The sequence below is a fragment of the Danio aesculapii genome, chromosome 25, assembly GCF_903798145.1.
Source record: "Danio aesculapii chromosome 25, fDanAes4.1, whole genome shotgun sequence".
NCBI lineage: Eukaryota > Metazoa > Chordata > Actinopteri > Cypriniformes > Danionidae > Danio > Danio aesculapii.
In genome coordinates, this window is record NC_079459.1 from 28,910,535 (window position 1) to 28,927,978 (window position 17,444).

The 17,444-nt window shown below is 37.7% G+C and overlaps 1 protein-coding gene across 1 annotated transcript in view; it reads right to left on the reverse strand.

Annotated features, from left to right (window-relative positions):
• The window catches only part of LOC130219061 (mucin-2-like), a gene marked incomplete at its 3' end in the record, with an annotated part of 71,559 nt that overhangs the window by 23,280 nt on the left and 30,835 nt on the right, over positions 1-17,444 (reverse strand). The window contains exon 3 of the mRNA XM_056451330.1: positions 9,847-9,900. Coding sequence (XP_056307305.1) covers positions 9,847-9,900 — 54 coding nt within the window. The remainder of the gene's footprint in view (positions 1-9,846; positions 9,901-17,444) is intronic.

Consider the following 17,444-nt stretch of genomic DNA (forward strand, 5'->3'; position numbering starts at 1 on the left):
ATACAAAAATTTACAATAAGATTATGGATTATAAAATGAGCACAAAGTGACTGTGGTGGGCTTACCTGCTTGTTCTGACTGCAGTCCCACCAGCAGGATGACCCATCTCACCATCCACATCCTAACCATGCCAATGTCCATCCTCCAGGGCTAATGTGAGATTACTGAAAGCACTCATCATTTTATACTGAAATTTAGACCTTTTTTTTTAGGAATATCAGGTATGATTAAACTGTGGATTTCTATTATCACAGATTCGATTTCATTGAATTAATTAAGGGAAGTGTGAGGTTAAACAATATTTATGCTAACTTTGAGTGAAAGATACATTTGGCATTATCAAAACAGGTTTTATCAGTGTTATCATCTCAGGTTAAACAAGGAAGTAATTACAGCGGGGACTTTTTTTGCATGATGCACAATAGACTGTTAAATATTTGCTTCTCAGTGACATTTCGAAATCTATTATAACAATTTTTGGGGAAAATAAGAATGATTGGGGGCAACGCGGTGCCGCAGTAGGTAGCACGTTTGCCTCACAGCAAGAAGGTCACCGGTTTGAGCCCCAGCTGGGTCAGCTGATATTTCTGTGTGGAGTTTGCATGTTCTCCTGCATGGGTTTGCTCCGGTTTCCCCCAGAAGTACAGAAGACATGTGGTATAGGTGAACTGGGTAAGCTAAAATTGACAGTAGTGTATGTGTGTAAATTAGTGTGTATGGATGTTTCCCAGTGATGAGTCGCAGCTGGAAGGGCATCCGCTGCATAAAAACATATGCTGGATAAGTTGGTGGTTCATTCCGCTGTGGTGACCCCAGATTAATAAAGTTGAAATGACATTGAAAGTTGAAATGACATTGAAATGAATTGTTAACGCTAATAAGTATAATTCAAGAGTTCACACTTAGCTGATGATTGATGATAAAGCTTGTTTGGCTTGCTGTCCCGGGAGAGAGCCCTGAGCTCAGAAGATCCGTGAGCCCAGGACTCCCTCCAGTTTCATTGGAAAAGAGGGCAGTCTGAGCTCAGGTAGGTCTTGAGAGCTCCTCCGAATTCGTTCGTTCAGCCAATTCCTTGATTATTAGGGGTTGCCACAGTGGAATGAACCGCCATCTATACAGCATATGTTTACATGGTGAATGGCCAGGACTAAAAACACTAATATATTGTGCCAGTTTGGTTTATTCAGCATGTCTTTGGACTGTGGGAGGAAACTGGATTACCTGGGGGAAAACCCATAGCACAGGGAGAACATGTACACTCCACACAGAAATGCCAACTGGCCCAGCCGGGACTCAAACCATAGACCTTCTTGCTGTGAGGCAACAGTGCTAACCACTGAGCCACCGTAGGATTAATGTAGGAAAGAGGGGGAGGAGAGTAGGGGTGGAGGTAGGATTCCTTAAGGCGAAGATGACTAAAGCTGCAGTAGAGTTTATATGTGCGAAATCCTGTCGTACAGCGCTGCAAAATGAGGCGGAATTAAACAAGATGATTAGACATTTAAAAGAAAGCTAGCGATTGGTTTATGTTTTTAATTTCTGTCCAGAGAGGTCATGTTTTGATCTTCGATTGGTCCCACACAATCATGTGATGCGATTTCGCAGGTCAGAGTTCACCAAGCTTGAAAGTTCCAACGTAGTGAACTGCGAAACCTCTCACAGGAGATTGCGTTTTCTGTCTGACGCTTTCGCGTGCATATGAATGGAAGTCTATAGGGAGAAAAGTGCAGTGTGACCGCAGCTTTAGGTAAGGACATCTGGTTATTTATGTATGTTTGGATTCACCTGATTGGTAAATCATATGATAGCTAATGAAGGACCGGCTGTGGTCAATCATAAGCATGTGATCCTCTTGAAATTAGTTTATGAATAAACTTCACTTCAAAAAGTGTAGTTAAATAAGCAGTGCACTCAACATGTTTAATCAAAAATTTGCAGTGGAAGTAAAAAAAAAAGCACATTACAGGCCATAGTAAAGGTGACAGATCTATTGCAAAAAAAAAAAAAAAAACATCTCACTGTAAAAAATACTTGTTGCCCATTTTTTTTAAATCTTAAAACTATATTTCAAATGATTATTTTAACTAAAATATTAGGTTAAACTGTGTATAAACAATCTTTAAAGTTCAAACCCTAATTAACCTGACAACATTTTAATTAATCACGTAATTAACATGACAAATTTGTTGACGTTTTGTCATGTCCATTTCTCATTGATATTTTAGTTTTTGTACCACATTTTAATATGGTTCTCACTCTTCTAAAAGATAATTCTACTTGCATTTACATCTAAACTCCATTACATATAACTTCTGTCAATTTTCCACAAAAAAATAAGAAAGAAAGTCAAAACCGGATTAATAACTGAATATTGCATAACAACAACACAGACTGAGGTCCTATCTGGAAAACCATAAAAAAGTGAGACAAAACATACTAGAGCTAGAGCTGTTATATTTTTATAACTGCTCTAACAGTAAATAAAATCAGCATTCAATGGTGTACGTATAAAATAATAAGATAAATATAATAAAACAATAAAATAAACGTTATGCATAAGATAAATACATGTAAAAATATACTATAAAATACACTAATAATGTCTGATCATTAAAAGTACACATATGCTTCAATTGATGAGCACTTAAGATTTGAAAAGTTTTGTTCCTCGCCACTGGCTTGCTTGGTTTGGGGCTTGTTGAGTTGTGCATTGATGGATTTGCTCTTCAGTGTTTGGACTTTCAGCAGTGAAAATTAAACCATACTGAACTGAACTTCAACTCTGAAAACTGGACTGACCCAATTTCAATTTACTAGAACTTCTATGTTAAGCTGCTTTGACACAATCTACACTGTAAAAGTGCGATTAATATGTGCTATTAATATTATTATAAAATTATTATATTATATTATAAAATGCAGAACGTCCTGTATTTATCCTGTTATTTGTCTCTTTTTTTTAACAAGATGACAAACGTATTAAATCTGATCATTTATTTGATTTATTAAGTTATTCAGGATTTTGCTTTGCATGGAGATGTAATTGCTTTTGATAGTCTTCCACAGAAAATCTAAATGTATATAACTCTGATTAAAAAACGAAAACGTAGGACGACTGGAACAACCACTATTATGTATTTACGCAACACTTTTCTGTCATTTTAAGTAAATGAATTTAATTAATTGTTTAATATGTGGATTTATGTAAAGTCCGCATCCTGCTTCCTTCTCAATGTTCCTTGTACCTTTTGAATTTTGCATTGTGCGCAAAGTGTTTACACAGAAATTAAACTATATCAATAGCGTGTCCTCCCACAAGATAACCTTTTCATGTTTGGTAAAGATCTTGATACTTGATTGTAGCTCCACTATAGGAGACATTAAAAAACATCCTATCAGACCTAGTATGGTACAAATATATTTACAAAATGGAAGTCTTTAAAGGAACCATTCACCCATAAATTAAAATGCACTTGGCTTCATGAGTTTCGTTATTTTGTTGAACACAAAAGAAGATATTTTGAAAAGTTTTTGAAACTGGTAACCACTGACATTCATAGTCGGAACAACAACAACAAAAAAAAACTCAACACTCTGAAGATATATCGAGGAATGTTGGAAAAAAAACTACCATTGACTTTAAAGTCTAGGAAAGGAACCAAATAACATTGGCAAAACATTCCATGTGACTTCTGTGGTTCAACTGTTCTTATATAAGGGTCCGGAAACACCAAGCTGAAGACAAACAACTAGCAACTGTGATATTGCTACGCTTAGGGTCACAACCAGACCAAAAACCACTGCATGAACTCACCAAACAGACGAAAGTCGACTGAAATGGGAGCTGCATTCTGCACCTGCGCAAGAGGACGTGTCTTTCTGCACCGCGGCCAGCAGTATTCTGTTTTTTCCTTCTGCAAACAGAAACCGAACATTCGACATGCACAGACAAAGTCTAAACAAAGCAGTGTTTAGTACCATTATCACAGTAATCGTCACTCACGCAAATATGTCTGATAATCTAATAATCCACATCATTTGAAAATATTTGAGAAATGTAGCGAAATTATATCCGGCCACTTTATGTTCCTTCTTGGCTTGAATTGTTTACTTGTTACGTCACTTCACTGAATCGGGCCAATGAATTCTGAACATCTCGAACACACCAAAGCATCTAACCTGACCAATGGACCAACAAAACCCATCAGCCAACTGTCCACTGAAGGCTGATTTATACTTCTGCATCAAGCGCATGCGTATGGTCGCATACCCTTCACCGCGAATGACGCTGACCTCTCAAAAGATGTAACTACAAGCCGCAACAACATGCTGCACAAGCTCTGTGATTGGTCGGCTTGGTAGCTGTGATGAGTGTGGGTGGTGCTGAGAGCCGCGAGCCCGATGGAGTGAGTGTTTACAAGTGTGGAGTCCAGTGGAGGAGCTCCATATGGAAACTTTTGCTTTGTGTTTACCTTATGATTAAAGTTCTTGCTTGTTCGCCAGTTTTGAAGAATGTTTGAAACTGGTAACCACTGACATTCATAGTTGGAACAAAAAATAAACACTATTGAAGTCGAAACACTATTGGTTGTATTCTTTAAAGTCAAGGAAAGGAACCAAATATTATTGTCAAAACATTCCAGGTGACATTCAACTGTTTCAGCCTGATTTCACAAGGAAACGTAAGTATTTTACGTTTTGTCAGTTTAGTGGCTACTTCGTACGATTTTAAAAAGGAGGCGTGGCACCTAACCCCACCCCTAACCCCAACCGTCATTGGATGATGAGCAAATAGAACTAAATTATACGAATTAGATCGTACGAATTCATACGAATTAGCCACAAAATCAAAAAGTTACAAATTGCCGTGAGATTGCGTTGACTGTTCTTCGTGGGCCCGGGCACACCAAGCTGATGACAAACAACTAGCAACTGTGTTACAGCCTCACTTAGGGTCACGCCTGGACAACGAAGCAGTGCATGAACTCACCAAACAGATGAAGTCAACTAAAATGAGAGCTGCATTCTTCACCTGCGCAAGAAGACGCGTCTTTCTGCACCACGGGCAACAGTATCTGTTTTTTCGTTCTGCAGAAAGAAACCGAACTTTCGACATGCACAGACAAAGTCTAAACAAAGCAGTGTTTATTACCATTCTCACAGTACTCGTCACTCAACATGAAGGGATTCGCTCCTGCAAATATCTGTAAAATGTAGCAACATATAGCCGGTCTCTTTATATCCCTTCTTGGCTTGAATTGTTTACCTACTACGTCACTGAATAGGTCCAATGAGCTTAGACGTGAATACGACGAAATGTAACGTCTGGAATACACCAAACCACCTAGCCTAAATGATGGGCCAACACAACCCAACGGCTGACTAACAGCTGATTAATACTTCTGCGTCAAGCACACATGTATGGTATCAGATGGAATCCCCAAAGGAAACAGAAGAGAGGTCATCCAGGAAACAACTGGCATGACCTAGAGGCAGACATCACAAGGAAGAGTTACGCCAAGAGACAAGAAGAAAGAATGGCCCAGGACAGATACCTCTGAAGATTGACCTTTGGCGGCCCATCCCCCAGAAGGGAAGGAGGGCATAAATAAGTATTTTAGTGAGTTTAGAATTTCAGTTTTTCACTAATCATACATAAATGTTTGTCGTAAAAACACAATCTTGTACATAAATGTTGCTAGCGTATTATTGAAGCCCAGTTTGTGCTGTTTACAGTACTACTCGACTTTAGCCACATATGTTTATCAGCATCTGATAAAGCACAAATCTCAGGGCACATTAGAACTTCTTTATTCCCCCGAAACACCCTCGGACCCCAGAGAGTTAACTCGCTAGATTTGAGAATAATAATCGTCAGAATGAATAAACAGTGGCTAACGGTATAGCCATTTCCACGTACTGAGGTCTTATTATTCAGCTATGACCAAGTATATCCAGATTTTTTATTACATGGCACCTTTCACTTATTTTCTGAAGATCCACAAAAGTCTCAAGGGACTAGAACGGAGTGAGAGTGAGTGATCAATAACCTAATTGTCTATCACTGATGTATCAGAATTATGATAAGAAAAAACAGTTTGAATTGTGAGATGTGTAAGTCAAATAAAAAACGCCTCAAAAAACAGTCTCATGTCAAAACTATCGAGAGGGGTCTGAATACAAACTTAGTGCAGTGTAATCTGAGCTGCATCCAATGCTTTTTAATGCATTCACCTAACCCTACCCCCTCACAGTGACGTCACTAGCTCGATTAAGTGCATTGCAATCTCATGCAGTCTCAGATTGCATCAAGGCTGCATCCAGATACTATTGAAACTCAGATTTAAAGCAAGATCCACAAAATATTTAGTTTACACACTTATAATTGTGAGACATTTTGAAGGGGGGGGGGGGGGGGGGGGTTGATCTTATTTTCAGTGCATAAAAAAAGTAAGGCCACTGTAATTGATGCTCATTATTATGCTTTATTTTGATGTCATTCATTTAAAAGAAAGGAAAGTTACATATTTTTCAATCATGCATAGATTATAATGAATAAAACACAAAAGTGCCCAGAATCCCCTTTAAAAGACAACCAAATAGACTATGCTTAGAACGAACCATATCCCAGGATAAAGAAAATGTGCAATATATGCCAATAATGCATGTTAACAATTAGCTTACATTATTAATTTCTGATATATAGTTTCAATTTTCTCAGTGTCAGATTACAGAGTCAAATTTAAAGCAGGATCTCTTATTTGCCTTTAATGTTTGTCTGCACACTTCATTGGAGTGCATTTGCATGTCTCTATGTAAGTGTAGTTATAATCAATCTCTGTTCCATTGGTGCACTTCAGCTTCACTGGTAAACTGGTAGACTTATCTTTCTGGCAGCAGGAGCAGCTGGTCATTTGATTGGCGTACAGTGAATACCTGTAGACATTTCAGAGAAAACATCAGTCAGACGAGTGTATCATGATATTTACGATGTAAAAATTCAGTTCTGAAAGTTGTTTCAAATATAAAAGTATTAAGCAACCCTAGAATTCTTCGGCTGGTAAACTGTAAAAGTCAGATTATATCCTTCTTTGGAGAGTTTACAGCATAAGAAGATTTAATGTGTGTGATCTACAGGTGTGCAGTGCTCTTACATGGAGCCACAATGGCCAGTGCAGGATGGGATTTCGACATTCTGTACAGAAGTGCAGTCTTTGACTTGCAGACGGGTGATATTTATCTGACGAACACAGTTGCGAGTTTCACCTGTGAAATTATGGAGGAGAATTATGAAAGTAAGCCTGTGTTTGACCCTCATGTTTGTTCTTTTTTTATTTGCATAACTGTTACTTAACCCTTTAGCTACCCCACCAAGAACAAAATTGGATTGCACACTAGTTAACACACTCAATACATTTTTTTTCAACACATCCCATAATTTCTAAAATATCAGCCTCTACCAAATGGTTGATATGTCGGTTTATGGTAAAAGTACCGGAATTAACACATATACTATGAAAAATATAAAAATATTAAGTATAAGACTAATTTATTTAAAAAATAAATAAATAACTCATAAATAAATCATTTAACATATTTTTAAATGTTATAAATAAAACCAAAATAAAAAGAGATAAAAATATCACGGTTTCACATTTCTGCTCTAAAATATATTCTTTTTAAATATCTGGGTAAAAAAACAATTATTTTTCCCCCTTCGAACACAATATATTTTAATTTGGGAAACATTTAAAATATTTTGAAGCAGTAAACATGTCAGGCTAAATAAATCAAATAAATCATTGACTTTTGCTGTCTTCATTAGTTTTAAAAACACAGATTTCTTTACAATTTAAAAAGCATCTCTGAAGATCCTTTTTGTTGTTGTTGTTGTTCGTAATATAGCCCGCTTACATCCTTTCCTCTCGAGGCCTGATGCTGAAAGACTCGTGCATGCTATTATCACGTCTCACTTGGATTTTTGCAATTCTCTGTTCAGAGGGTTACCAGCTAATTCTCTTAAGATTTTACAATACATCCAAAATTCTGCTGCACATGTGTTGACCAGCGACGTAGTGGACATTTTAAAAGTGGGGGGACAGCTGTATGAGATCCAAAATTTTACATTCATATAATTATTATTCACCTGTTTTTAAATTGTCTGTCTCTAAAAGTGAGGGGGACATATCCCCCCTGTCCCCCCCGGTTGCTACGCCCCTGGTGTTGACATACATCATCTCGGTCTCACATCACTCCTGTACTGCAACAGCTTCACTGGCTGCCCGTCAAGTCTCGTATTGATTTTAACATATAAAGCGGTTCATGGTTACATTTGTGACCTGATATCCATTTTCTCTCCCTCTCGCTGTCTACACTCTGCCTCGGTTCCTATGCTGTTTCAGCCTCGCTGCAAACTCAGCACCATGGGAGGTAGGATGTTCTCTTTCAGAGCGCTCAAACTGTGGAATGCTCTTCCCACAAACATTAGGAATGCTGGTTCCTTGGATTGTTTTAAGAAGCTACTAAAAACTCCTCCGCCGATCCTTTCCCTCTCTCTGCTTTCCATGCTTCCCTGTCAATACTCTCTACTGTCCTCTCAAATAAAGGTGAAAACCCAGAAAAAAATAATAGAAAAAAAAAAAAACTCCTCTTTTTTTGGACTGTTTTTATGATATTGGACTGTAATTCGTGATATCCCCTTTATTCTTACTGTGTTTTTTTTACTGTATTTTTTAAATCGTTTTTATTGTTTTACTGTGCTTTGTTGTTTTTACTTTGTAAGCGCTTTGGGTTTTAGAAAAATATGTTAAAAATAAAATGTATTATTATTATTATTGTTGTCCTAAAAAACTAAAAATTCTTACATATACCGTAGAAATGGTATAACAGAAAATGTTGGCCGTTTTAAAACCTTGACTTTTCCAAACCACAGTAAACACTGAAAATGATCAACATCCGATACTATCAACACAGTAAGGTCAACAAATTCACTTTAACAGTGAAAATAATTTGTGTTAGGATTTGTATAAAGTATATCTTACATGTGTAACAGCATTGATCCGAGTCCAATTTGATTGTTCCCTGTAAAGACACGAATAACAGTGAACTTTAATTATACATTTCATCACACCTCTCAAAATAATTATTGCTAAAACACACTTATATGTACAACTTATGTTTAACAAGGAAATGTTTCCAAGGTTTAAAATAGCTGACACTGCCATCTAGAGGTTTAAATTAAGAATTCACCCTATTTTGTTATGAGTTACTCTGTGACTTACCTTTGTATGAAACAAATTATTCCAAATTATTTAATAATTCATACATTTTCCTTCGGCTTAGTCTAGGATTTATCAGAGGTCACCACAGCTAAATGAACCACAACTATTGCAGCACATGTTTTACGCAGAGGATGATCTTCCAGTCACAACCCAGTACTGGGAAACTATTATTTATTTATTATTAATATTAAGTATTTCTCCAAAATGAAATTGAACATTGTTCATAGCTGTCAAGATCTATAAATAATAATTTACATGTTTCTTTCGAACACAAAATAGATACTTTGAACCATGGGCGTCGCTAGGCCTATTTTAGGGAGGCTGTAGCCTCCCTATATTTCTACTTAGCCCCCCTAAAACTTCTCTGTCTCCTTTAAATTTGATAAGACGACGGCGGAAGAATTTGGCTCCTGCCCGACTTTTGCTTTTCATTTGATCGCAAACCACAGCTGTGCAGAGCGAGAACAGAAGGTGTGTGTTTATCGATAAATTGTTATAAATTATGCTTATTTGCAGTTCTTTGCTATGGATACACTTGTATCACTTGTACACCAATGTCAGATAAGAGCAATCGGGTTTCCAATCTACTGTTTCCTCAGTGCTCACCTCATAATCACAGCTGTTTCCTCTAGCGAAAACGTAACTCTTATGAACATTTTACTATCTTTATTTCAAAATGAACTACCATTATAAAACACATTACAGTGCATGTGGAATTATATATACCACAATCATGCACACAAAGTATTAAACACAGTGACAGAACCACTTAGTGAATGTACTCAGTTTAACTGTCAGAGTCACTGACAGAGATAGAAACATCATGTGTTGTCTTGTATTAAAATATTTCCTATTTTAATATTATGATTCAGTTTGTGAAATATGTGAATTAGCCTGTAGGTTAAAAAATATATCTATTTTTAAATGTTTGCCATTTAATTAGAAAAGTGGAAGTTTTATTTATTAAATACATGGAAACAAAAATTGTACTTTAACATATAAAGTGGCTTTTACTACAGTAAACAGGTTTGTTGAGCCTATTTGGCTCATTCAGAACTCAAATGAGTACGCACCTCTATACAATACAGTGAAATATTGCTAGTTTAGCATACAACCCTATCATTTTAGTCAAACATTTTTAAGTGTGGTACTATTAAATTATGACTTATAAATACATTAGGGTTAAATACACACACATAAACATAAACATATATATATATATATATATATTTTTTTTTTTCTTCCTCATATGGAGCTGAGCCCCCCTAAAATGAAAATTCTAAATCGCCCCTGCTTTGAACAGTACTGGAAACCGATAACCCTTGACTTCCGTAGTATCTTATTCTCCTACTATGGAAGTCAATGGCTAATGTTTTCCAACATTCTTCAAAATACCTTCTTTTTGGTTTGGCAGAAAAAAGAAATTTTTTTATGGGGGGTAATCCCTATCCTTTTAAGTAATAGCAGAATGCAACAGTAGCTCTTACAGGGTCGCAGTCGTCTGCGTTAAACGGAGGGCATTCCTTAACCTTCTTCTCAGTCTCAAACAAGCCATTCACTTCATGACAGGTACCGGTCTCGCATTTGGATGTGTACGCCTCTCCACTCTAAATAAAAAGACATAGAGGCTACATGAGGAAAAACAGCACAGGAACTTTGTTGCATTCATTTTAAGATTAAAGGAAAAAAAAAAAAGAAGGAGTTTTTTTACAGTGTACCTGGAGAGTATGCGTGGTGTTGTCTGGCGCTTCATAAACACAACATGTTTGTTTACAGGTTCCACAGCACTCATCCTCTTGTTTCACATATTCAAAGCACTTGAAGGGTAAAAACATGTTCATAGTACATTTTCAAAACTCAGAGCAGATTCACAAATTAAATCATTACATTTTCATTTTTCTTTCTAAAATCTCATCCTAAACCCCTTTCACACAGTGATATTGGTAAATATTCGAAAAATTATCTTTACCGGTAAATTAAAAAAAGGTAAAGACGTTACGGAATTTTTCTGGAAAAGACCATTCACGCATCTATTCCAAAATACAGGTAAATTCTGACATCATTAACCAGAAATGACCTCTAAATGGCCGCGCTTGTATCTATAAACATAGAAGGGGTCAGGCGTTTAGTTGACAGTTTTACTTTTATTTAAAGCTTTAGCAATTATGCAGCTGCTATGTCACAGAGATCCAAAGGCAGAATCACCAGCCGCAGCTAAATGTTTACACATTTGATGACATTACAAATTCTGTGGATGGATAAGAATTGTGAACTTTGATGAAACATATGGAGGAACACTTTCACATGTCGAGATGTACATATAGAAATAAATACAGCGTTTTACTAACATCTAGCAGCTTAATGTGTCTGGAAAAATATTCAAAAGCTTTCATTTTCATAAACAGCGCAGATGTAAACGTGTCTGAATGTTCTGATTGGCTGGAGTAGACGTCTCACGTCAGCGCTTTCAAATCGTGAACTCACTTTTTTCCAGCAAATTTCCTTCCTCGCAGCTTTCCAGAAAATTACCGGTAATGTTACAACTTCTCTGGTCTGTATGTTTGAAAGGGGCTATAGTCAAATATTTTCTTAATTAGAATCATTAAAGTGCCATTAAACAAAAACAACTGCTGAAACAAGAGAGTTTCAAGGCGAGGAAAGTGGGTGTTTCCAGCTGTTGAGGTGGGAGTGTCGAGTATGTAAAGAGTGAAGGGATTGCATTCAAAAGGGAGTTTCTACAGCTAATTTGCAGACATGCAATGCAAACACACACACGAAACAGATGGAGAGCTATGAAGTGAGCGTATGTGATGACTTTGCCAAGTACGATGCGATCCTGGATTAACATCTATGTTGATCCTGGAACATCATTTTTGTTGAAAATGTAACCCATACCTTTTCCCTACCCCTAAACCCAACCATAAATGTAAATTATTCCTAAAATCAAAGGAATAGTTGGATAATAATTATGTAGAAGTGCATAAACCCAACCGTGAGCCTAAACTCAACACAAACTGTAAATGTATCCCTTAATTCTGATTGGCTGACTGGAATGTTGTTCCAGGATCAACACAGATGTCATACTTGGTGAGGTTGGCGTCAATTCTACCTATCAAATTCCCCTGAATCACACAGTAGTCATAAGCATGACAGAGCAGGTTCACTGCTGTAAATAATAAAGATTTATTCATTAATTTTCCTTCAGCTTAGTTCCTTTATTAATCAGGAGTCGCCACAGCGGAATGAACTGCCAACTTATCCAGCATATGTTTTACACAGCAGATGCGATTCCAGCTGCAACCCAGTACTTGGATACATCCATACACTCTCATTCACACATACACTACAGCCAGTTTAGTTTATTCAATTCACCTATAGCGCTTGTGTTTGGACTGTGAGGGAAACTGGAGCACCCGGAGGAAACCCACGCAAACATAGGGAGAACATGCAATCTCCACACAGAAATGCCAACTGACCCAGCCAGGACTCGAACCAGCGACCTTCTTGCTGTGAGGCGACAGTGCTAACCACTGAGTCACCATATCATCCCAATAATAAACATAATAATAAATAAAACAAGATGTCCTCAGTTCATTGCAGACAACAGAACGTACATCCTTTGCGCAAATAAATAAAGGTAAACCCTTTACAGTTTCAAATATTATCTCAGAACTTTTTGCACAATCAAAATTACTTGAAAGAATTCATCTTTAGATATCGTGTGGACTTGACAATAATGAGTACTTACAGGTTTACAGTCAAGTGAGCTCAAGTAAGTGCACTTCTCAGAGTTCCTCTCAGTCACAGGAGAACCACTAATGGCACTACAGGTCACATTTTCACATTTGTAACTCTGGACTTCTCCAACCTAATAAAACACAGACAGACAGACTATAAGAGCGCTGAAGTCATTAATTTATGAACTAAAAGAATATAGAGAAGCTAATGAAATGTACCTGAAGAGTGTATGTGGTTTCGTCTACCATGTAAGTACAGCTCCTTTGCACACATGTTCCACAACAATCTCCTTCTTGTTTCACATATTCAGAGCCCTTAGAGAGAAAAGTTTGATTAATTCGGTTAATGGAAAAAACTGAACAACATATTTTTTGGGACATATTCTAAAACACAGAGATGCCTCCCTTTTGTTTGCCCACAATCTGACTTACTGATAACCAAATGAACAGAGTGAGAAATTACAGGGAAAGAGGTATGATCTGTGACTCATTTGGGTTGCCAGGTCTTGCTAGGAAAATACTCAAAAACAGTTCCAAAATAAACTAAAATAAATCTAAATGCTTTCTATTAAAAATGTCTCTAATATTTGACTCCTCATCCACTCTAATAACTCATTAAACTTGATTGATTTATGAGCCAACCTGAATAACAAACCAAAAGATGCTTATAATAACTGGACATGGCAACACTAGATTGTTGAGATTGCACTCTGTCTAGATTTCAGATGTAAACAAACCATAAAACTATGCTGTCAATAGAGTTAAACAGGTTAAAAATAGCAGCTGCCAAACATGTCTAATAAATGAAGAAACACAGGACAGAGATTCTACTTACAAGTTTACAGTCAAGTGAACTCAAGTAAGTGCACTTCTCAGAGTTCCTCTCAGTCACAGGAGAGCCACTAATGATACTACAGGTCACATTTTCACAGTTGTAACTGTGAACTTCTCCAACCTAACAAAAACACAGAGTTTAAAAGGGCTGAAAAAAAGTGCAGATTCATTGACTGATGAACTAAAGAATAAAGTTGATAAATGATTTGAAGTGTACCTGAAGAGTGTATGTGGTGTTGTCCACCATGTAAGTACAGTTCCTTTGCACACATGCTCCACAACAATCTCCTTCTTGATAGACGTATTCAAAACCCTTAGAGAGAGATAAAGAGAAAACAATGTCATGAAACATATAATCATGACATGACACATGGGCTGACATGACTGTGGCATAGACACCACCTTTCTGAAATGTACACTACACTCACTAGTCATTTTAATAAGTACACCAGCCCATCTGCTCATTAACGAAAATTTCTAATCAGCCAATCACATGGCAGCAATTCAATGCATTTAGGCATGCAGACATGGTCAAGACGATGTGCTGCAGTTCAAACCGAGCATCAGAATGGGGAAGAAAGGTGATTTAAGCGTGGCATGGTTGTTGGTGCCAGACGGGCTGGTCTGAGTATTTGAGAAACTGCTGATCTACCCGATGAAGACCATGTCGGACGAAACGTTGTGAGTGATATTAAAGACTTTTAAAAGCTAAATTGGCAGTGTGGCGATTTTCTTTTAATCTTTTGCTACTAGGATTTTCATACACAAACCTTCTCTAGGGTTTACAGAGAATGGTCAGAAAAAGAGAAAATATCCAGTGAACGGCAGTTCTGTGGGCGAAAATGCCATGTTGAGGTCAGAGGAGAATGGCCAGACTGGTTCCAGCTGATAGAAAGGCAACAGTAACTCAAATAACCACTCGTTACAACTGAGGTATGCAGAAGAGCATCTCTGAATGCACAACACGTCCAACCTTGAGACAGATGAGCTACAGCAGCTGAAGACCATCGGGTGCCACTCCTGTTAGCTAAGAACAGGAAACTGAGGCTACAATTCACACAGGCTCACCAAAATTGGACAATAGAAGATTGGAAAAACGTTGCCTGGTCTGATGAGTTTCAATTTCTGCTGCAACATTCAGATGGTAGGGTCCGAATTTGGCATCAACAACATGAAAGCATGGATCCATCCTGCCTTGTATCAACAGTTCAGGCTGCTGCTGGTGGTGTAATGGTGTGGGGGATATTTTCTTGGCACACTTTGGGCCCATTAGTACCAACTGAGCATCGTGTCACTGACCCAGCCTACCTGAGTATTGTTGCTGACCATGTCCATGCCTTTATGACCAGTGTACCCATCTTCTGATGGCTACTTTCAGCAGGATAACGCGCCATGTCATAAAGCGCAAATCATCTCAGACTGGTTTCTTGAACATGACAATGAGTTCACAGCACTCAAATGACCTCCACAGTCATCAGAACTCAATCTAATAGAGCATCTTTGGGATGTGGTGGAACGGGAGATTCGCATCATGGATGTGCAGCCGACAAATCTACGTGATGCTATCATGTCAATATGGACCAAAATCTCTGAGGAATATTTCCAGTACCTTGTTGAATCTATGCCATGAAGGATTAAGGTAGTTCTGAAGGCAAAAGAGGGTCCAACCCGGTACCAGTAAGGTGTACCCAATAAAGTGTATATTTATAACTCCAGGTTTACCATGTATAGGCTACTTTATATACTGTCCTCCCTATACACAACACCTTAACCCTTCCTGATGTAATTTAATAATGTGTAAAACCTTTTGTAAAACTGCTTCGGAATGATACTTATTTTAAAAAAGCTCTATTCAAATAAAATTTAAATGAACTGAACTGTGATTTTAAACTGGTCAAATATACTTACAAGTTTACAGTCAAGTGAGCTCAAGTAAGTGCACTTCTCAGAGTTTCTCATGGTCACGGGAGAGCCACTGATGACACTACAGGTCACATTTTCACATTTGTAACTGTGAACTTCTCCAACCTAACAAAAAAACAGAGACTTTAAGAGGGCTGAAGAAAAGTAATTAATTAATTGATTAATTGAAAAATTTATGAAATGTACCTGAAGTGTGTATGTGGTGCTGTCCATCATGTAAGTACAGTTCCTTTGCACACATGTTCCACAACAATCTCCTGCTTTTTTCACGTATTCAGAGCCCTTAGAGAGAAAAGTTTGATTAATTTAGAAGTACTTTTACTGCTTTTTAAGCCCTGGTTTTAAAAGCAATGGGGTTGTAAATGAGAAAAAGAGATGATCAACATGAACAACCAGTCAGTGAATAGACCAGTGCGTGTCACAAAGCTAAAATATAATACAGTAATGATTACCAGTTCATTTCAGATCAGATTTAACCAAACACTAAGGGCCTACTCACACTATGCTATCCGAAGCGTGCCTAGGCCCGTTTCCTGGATCGTTTGAGAAGTGTGAGTGCTCTGAATCGGGCTCAGGCATGGTTCACTTGACCGGCCCTGACCCGGTTGGAAGAGGTGGGCCAGAGCGCGGTACACTTATAGTGTGAGTGCAAAGTGTGCCAGAGCCCAAAACTGAAGACGAGACGCGACTTTTACGGGATTGTTTCATTAATCATTCTTACTGTTCAATGAAAGCACACTGTCGTAGATTATTAAAGACGCAAAGCCCTCACTGCACAACAGCTGCACCTTCAGCAAAAATCCTAATTCCTGCAGCACGAGGACTTATAATAAAAATATTTGATTGCGTGTCACTGCATATCAAACGACTTTAACGATATACTTGAAGAAATCTCCACTGTGCTGAGTGAGAGCGCTTACTGAACATCGCACCATCGATGACGTAAGCGTGCCCAGACCCGAAAGTAATGTGAGTGCGGGCCATCGTGGGAGACGGGAGGGGGGACAAGCGTGGTTCAGCCCGGTTCAAGGCAACTGTACATAGTGTGAGTACGCCCTAACTCACAGCTCAGTAAAAGTCATTTGTAGTGGTCTCGTTTACAAAAGTTCTATGCATTGTGATCAAATGTTTAGTGACATATTCTAAACCACATCAGAGATGCCTCTCTTGTGTAAGCCCACAAACTGACTAGCTAATAAACAACTGAACAGAGAAATAAATTACAGAGAAAGACATATTAGCTGTGACTCATTTGTGTCGCCAGGCTTGCTAGAAAAATACACAATTAAAAACAGCTCCAAAAAAAAAACTGAAAACACTTCATGTTAAAAATCACACTGAAATAGGTCTCTCCACCCACTCTAATAACTCATTAAACTTGATTGATTTATGAGCCAACCTGAATAACAAACCAAAAGATGCTTATAATAACTGGACATGGCAACACTACAACAGTGCGCTCTGCAAATTTGACTTCCAGATGTAAACAAACCATAAAACTTTTGTTAGTCATAGCCATTGAGTTTAGTAAATAAATATTGGACAGAGATTCTACTTACAAGTTTACAGTCAAGTGAGCTCAAGTAAGTGCACTTCTCAGAGTTTCTCTCAGTCACAGGTGATCCACTAATGACACTACAGGTCACATTTTCACATTTGTAACTCTGGA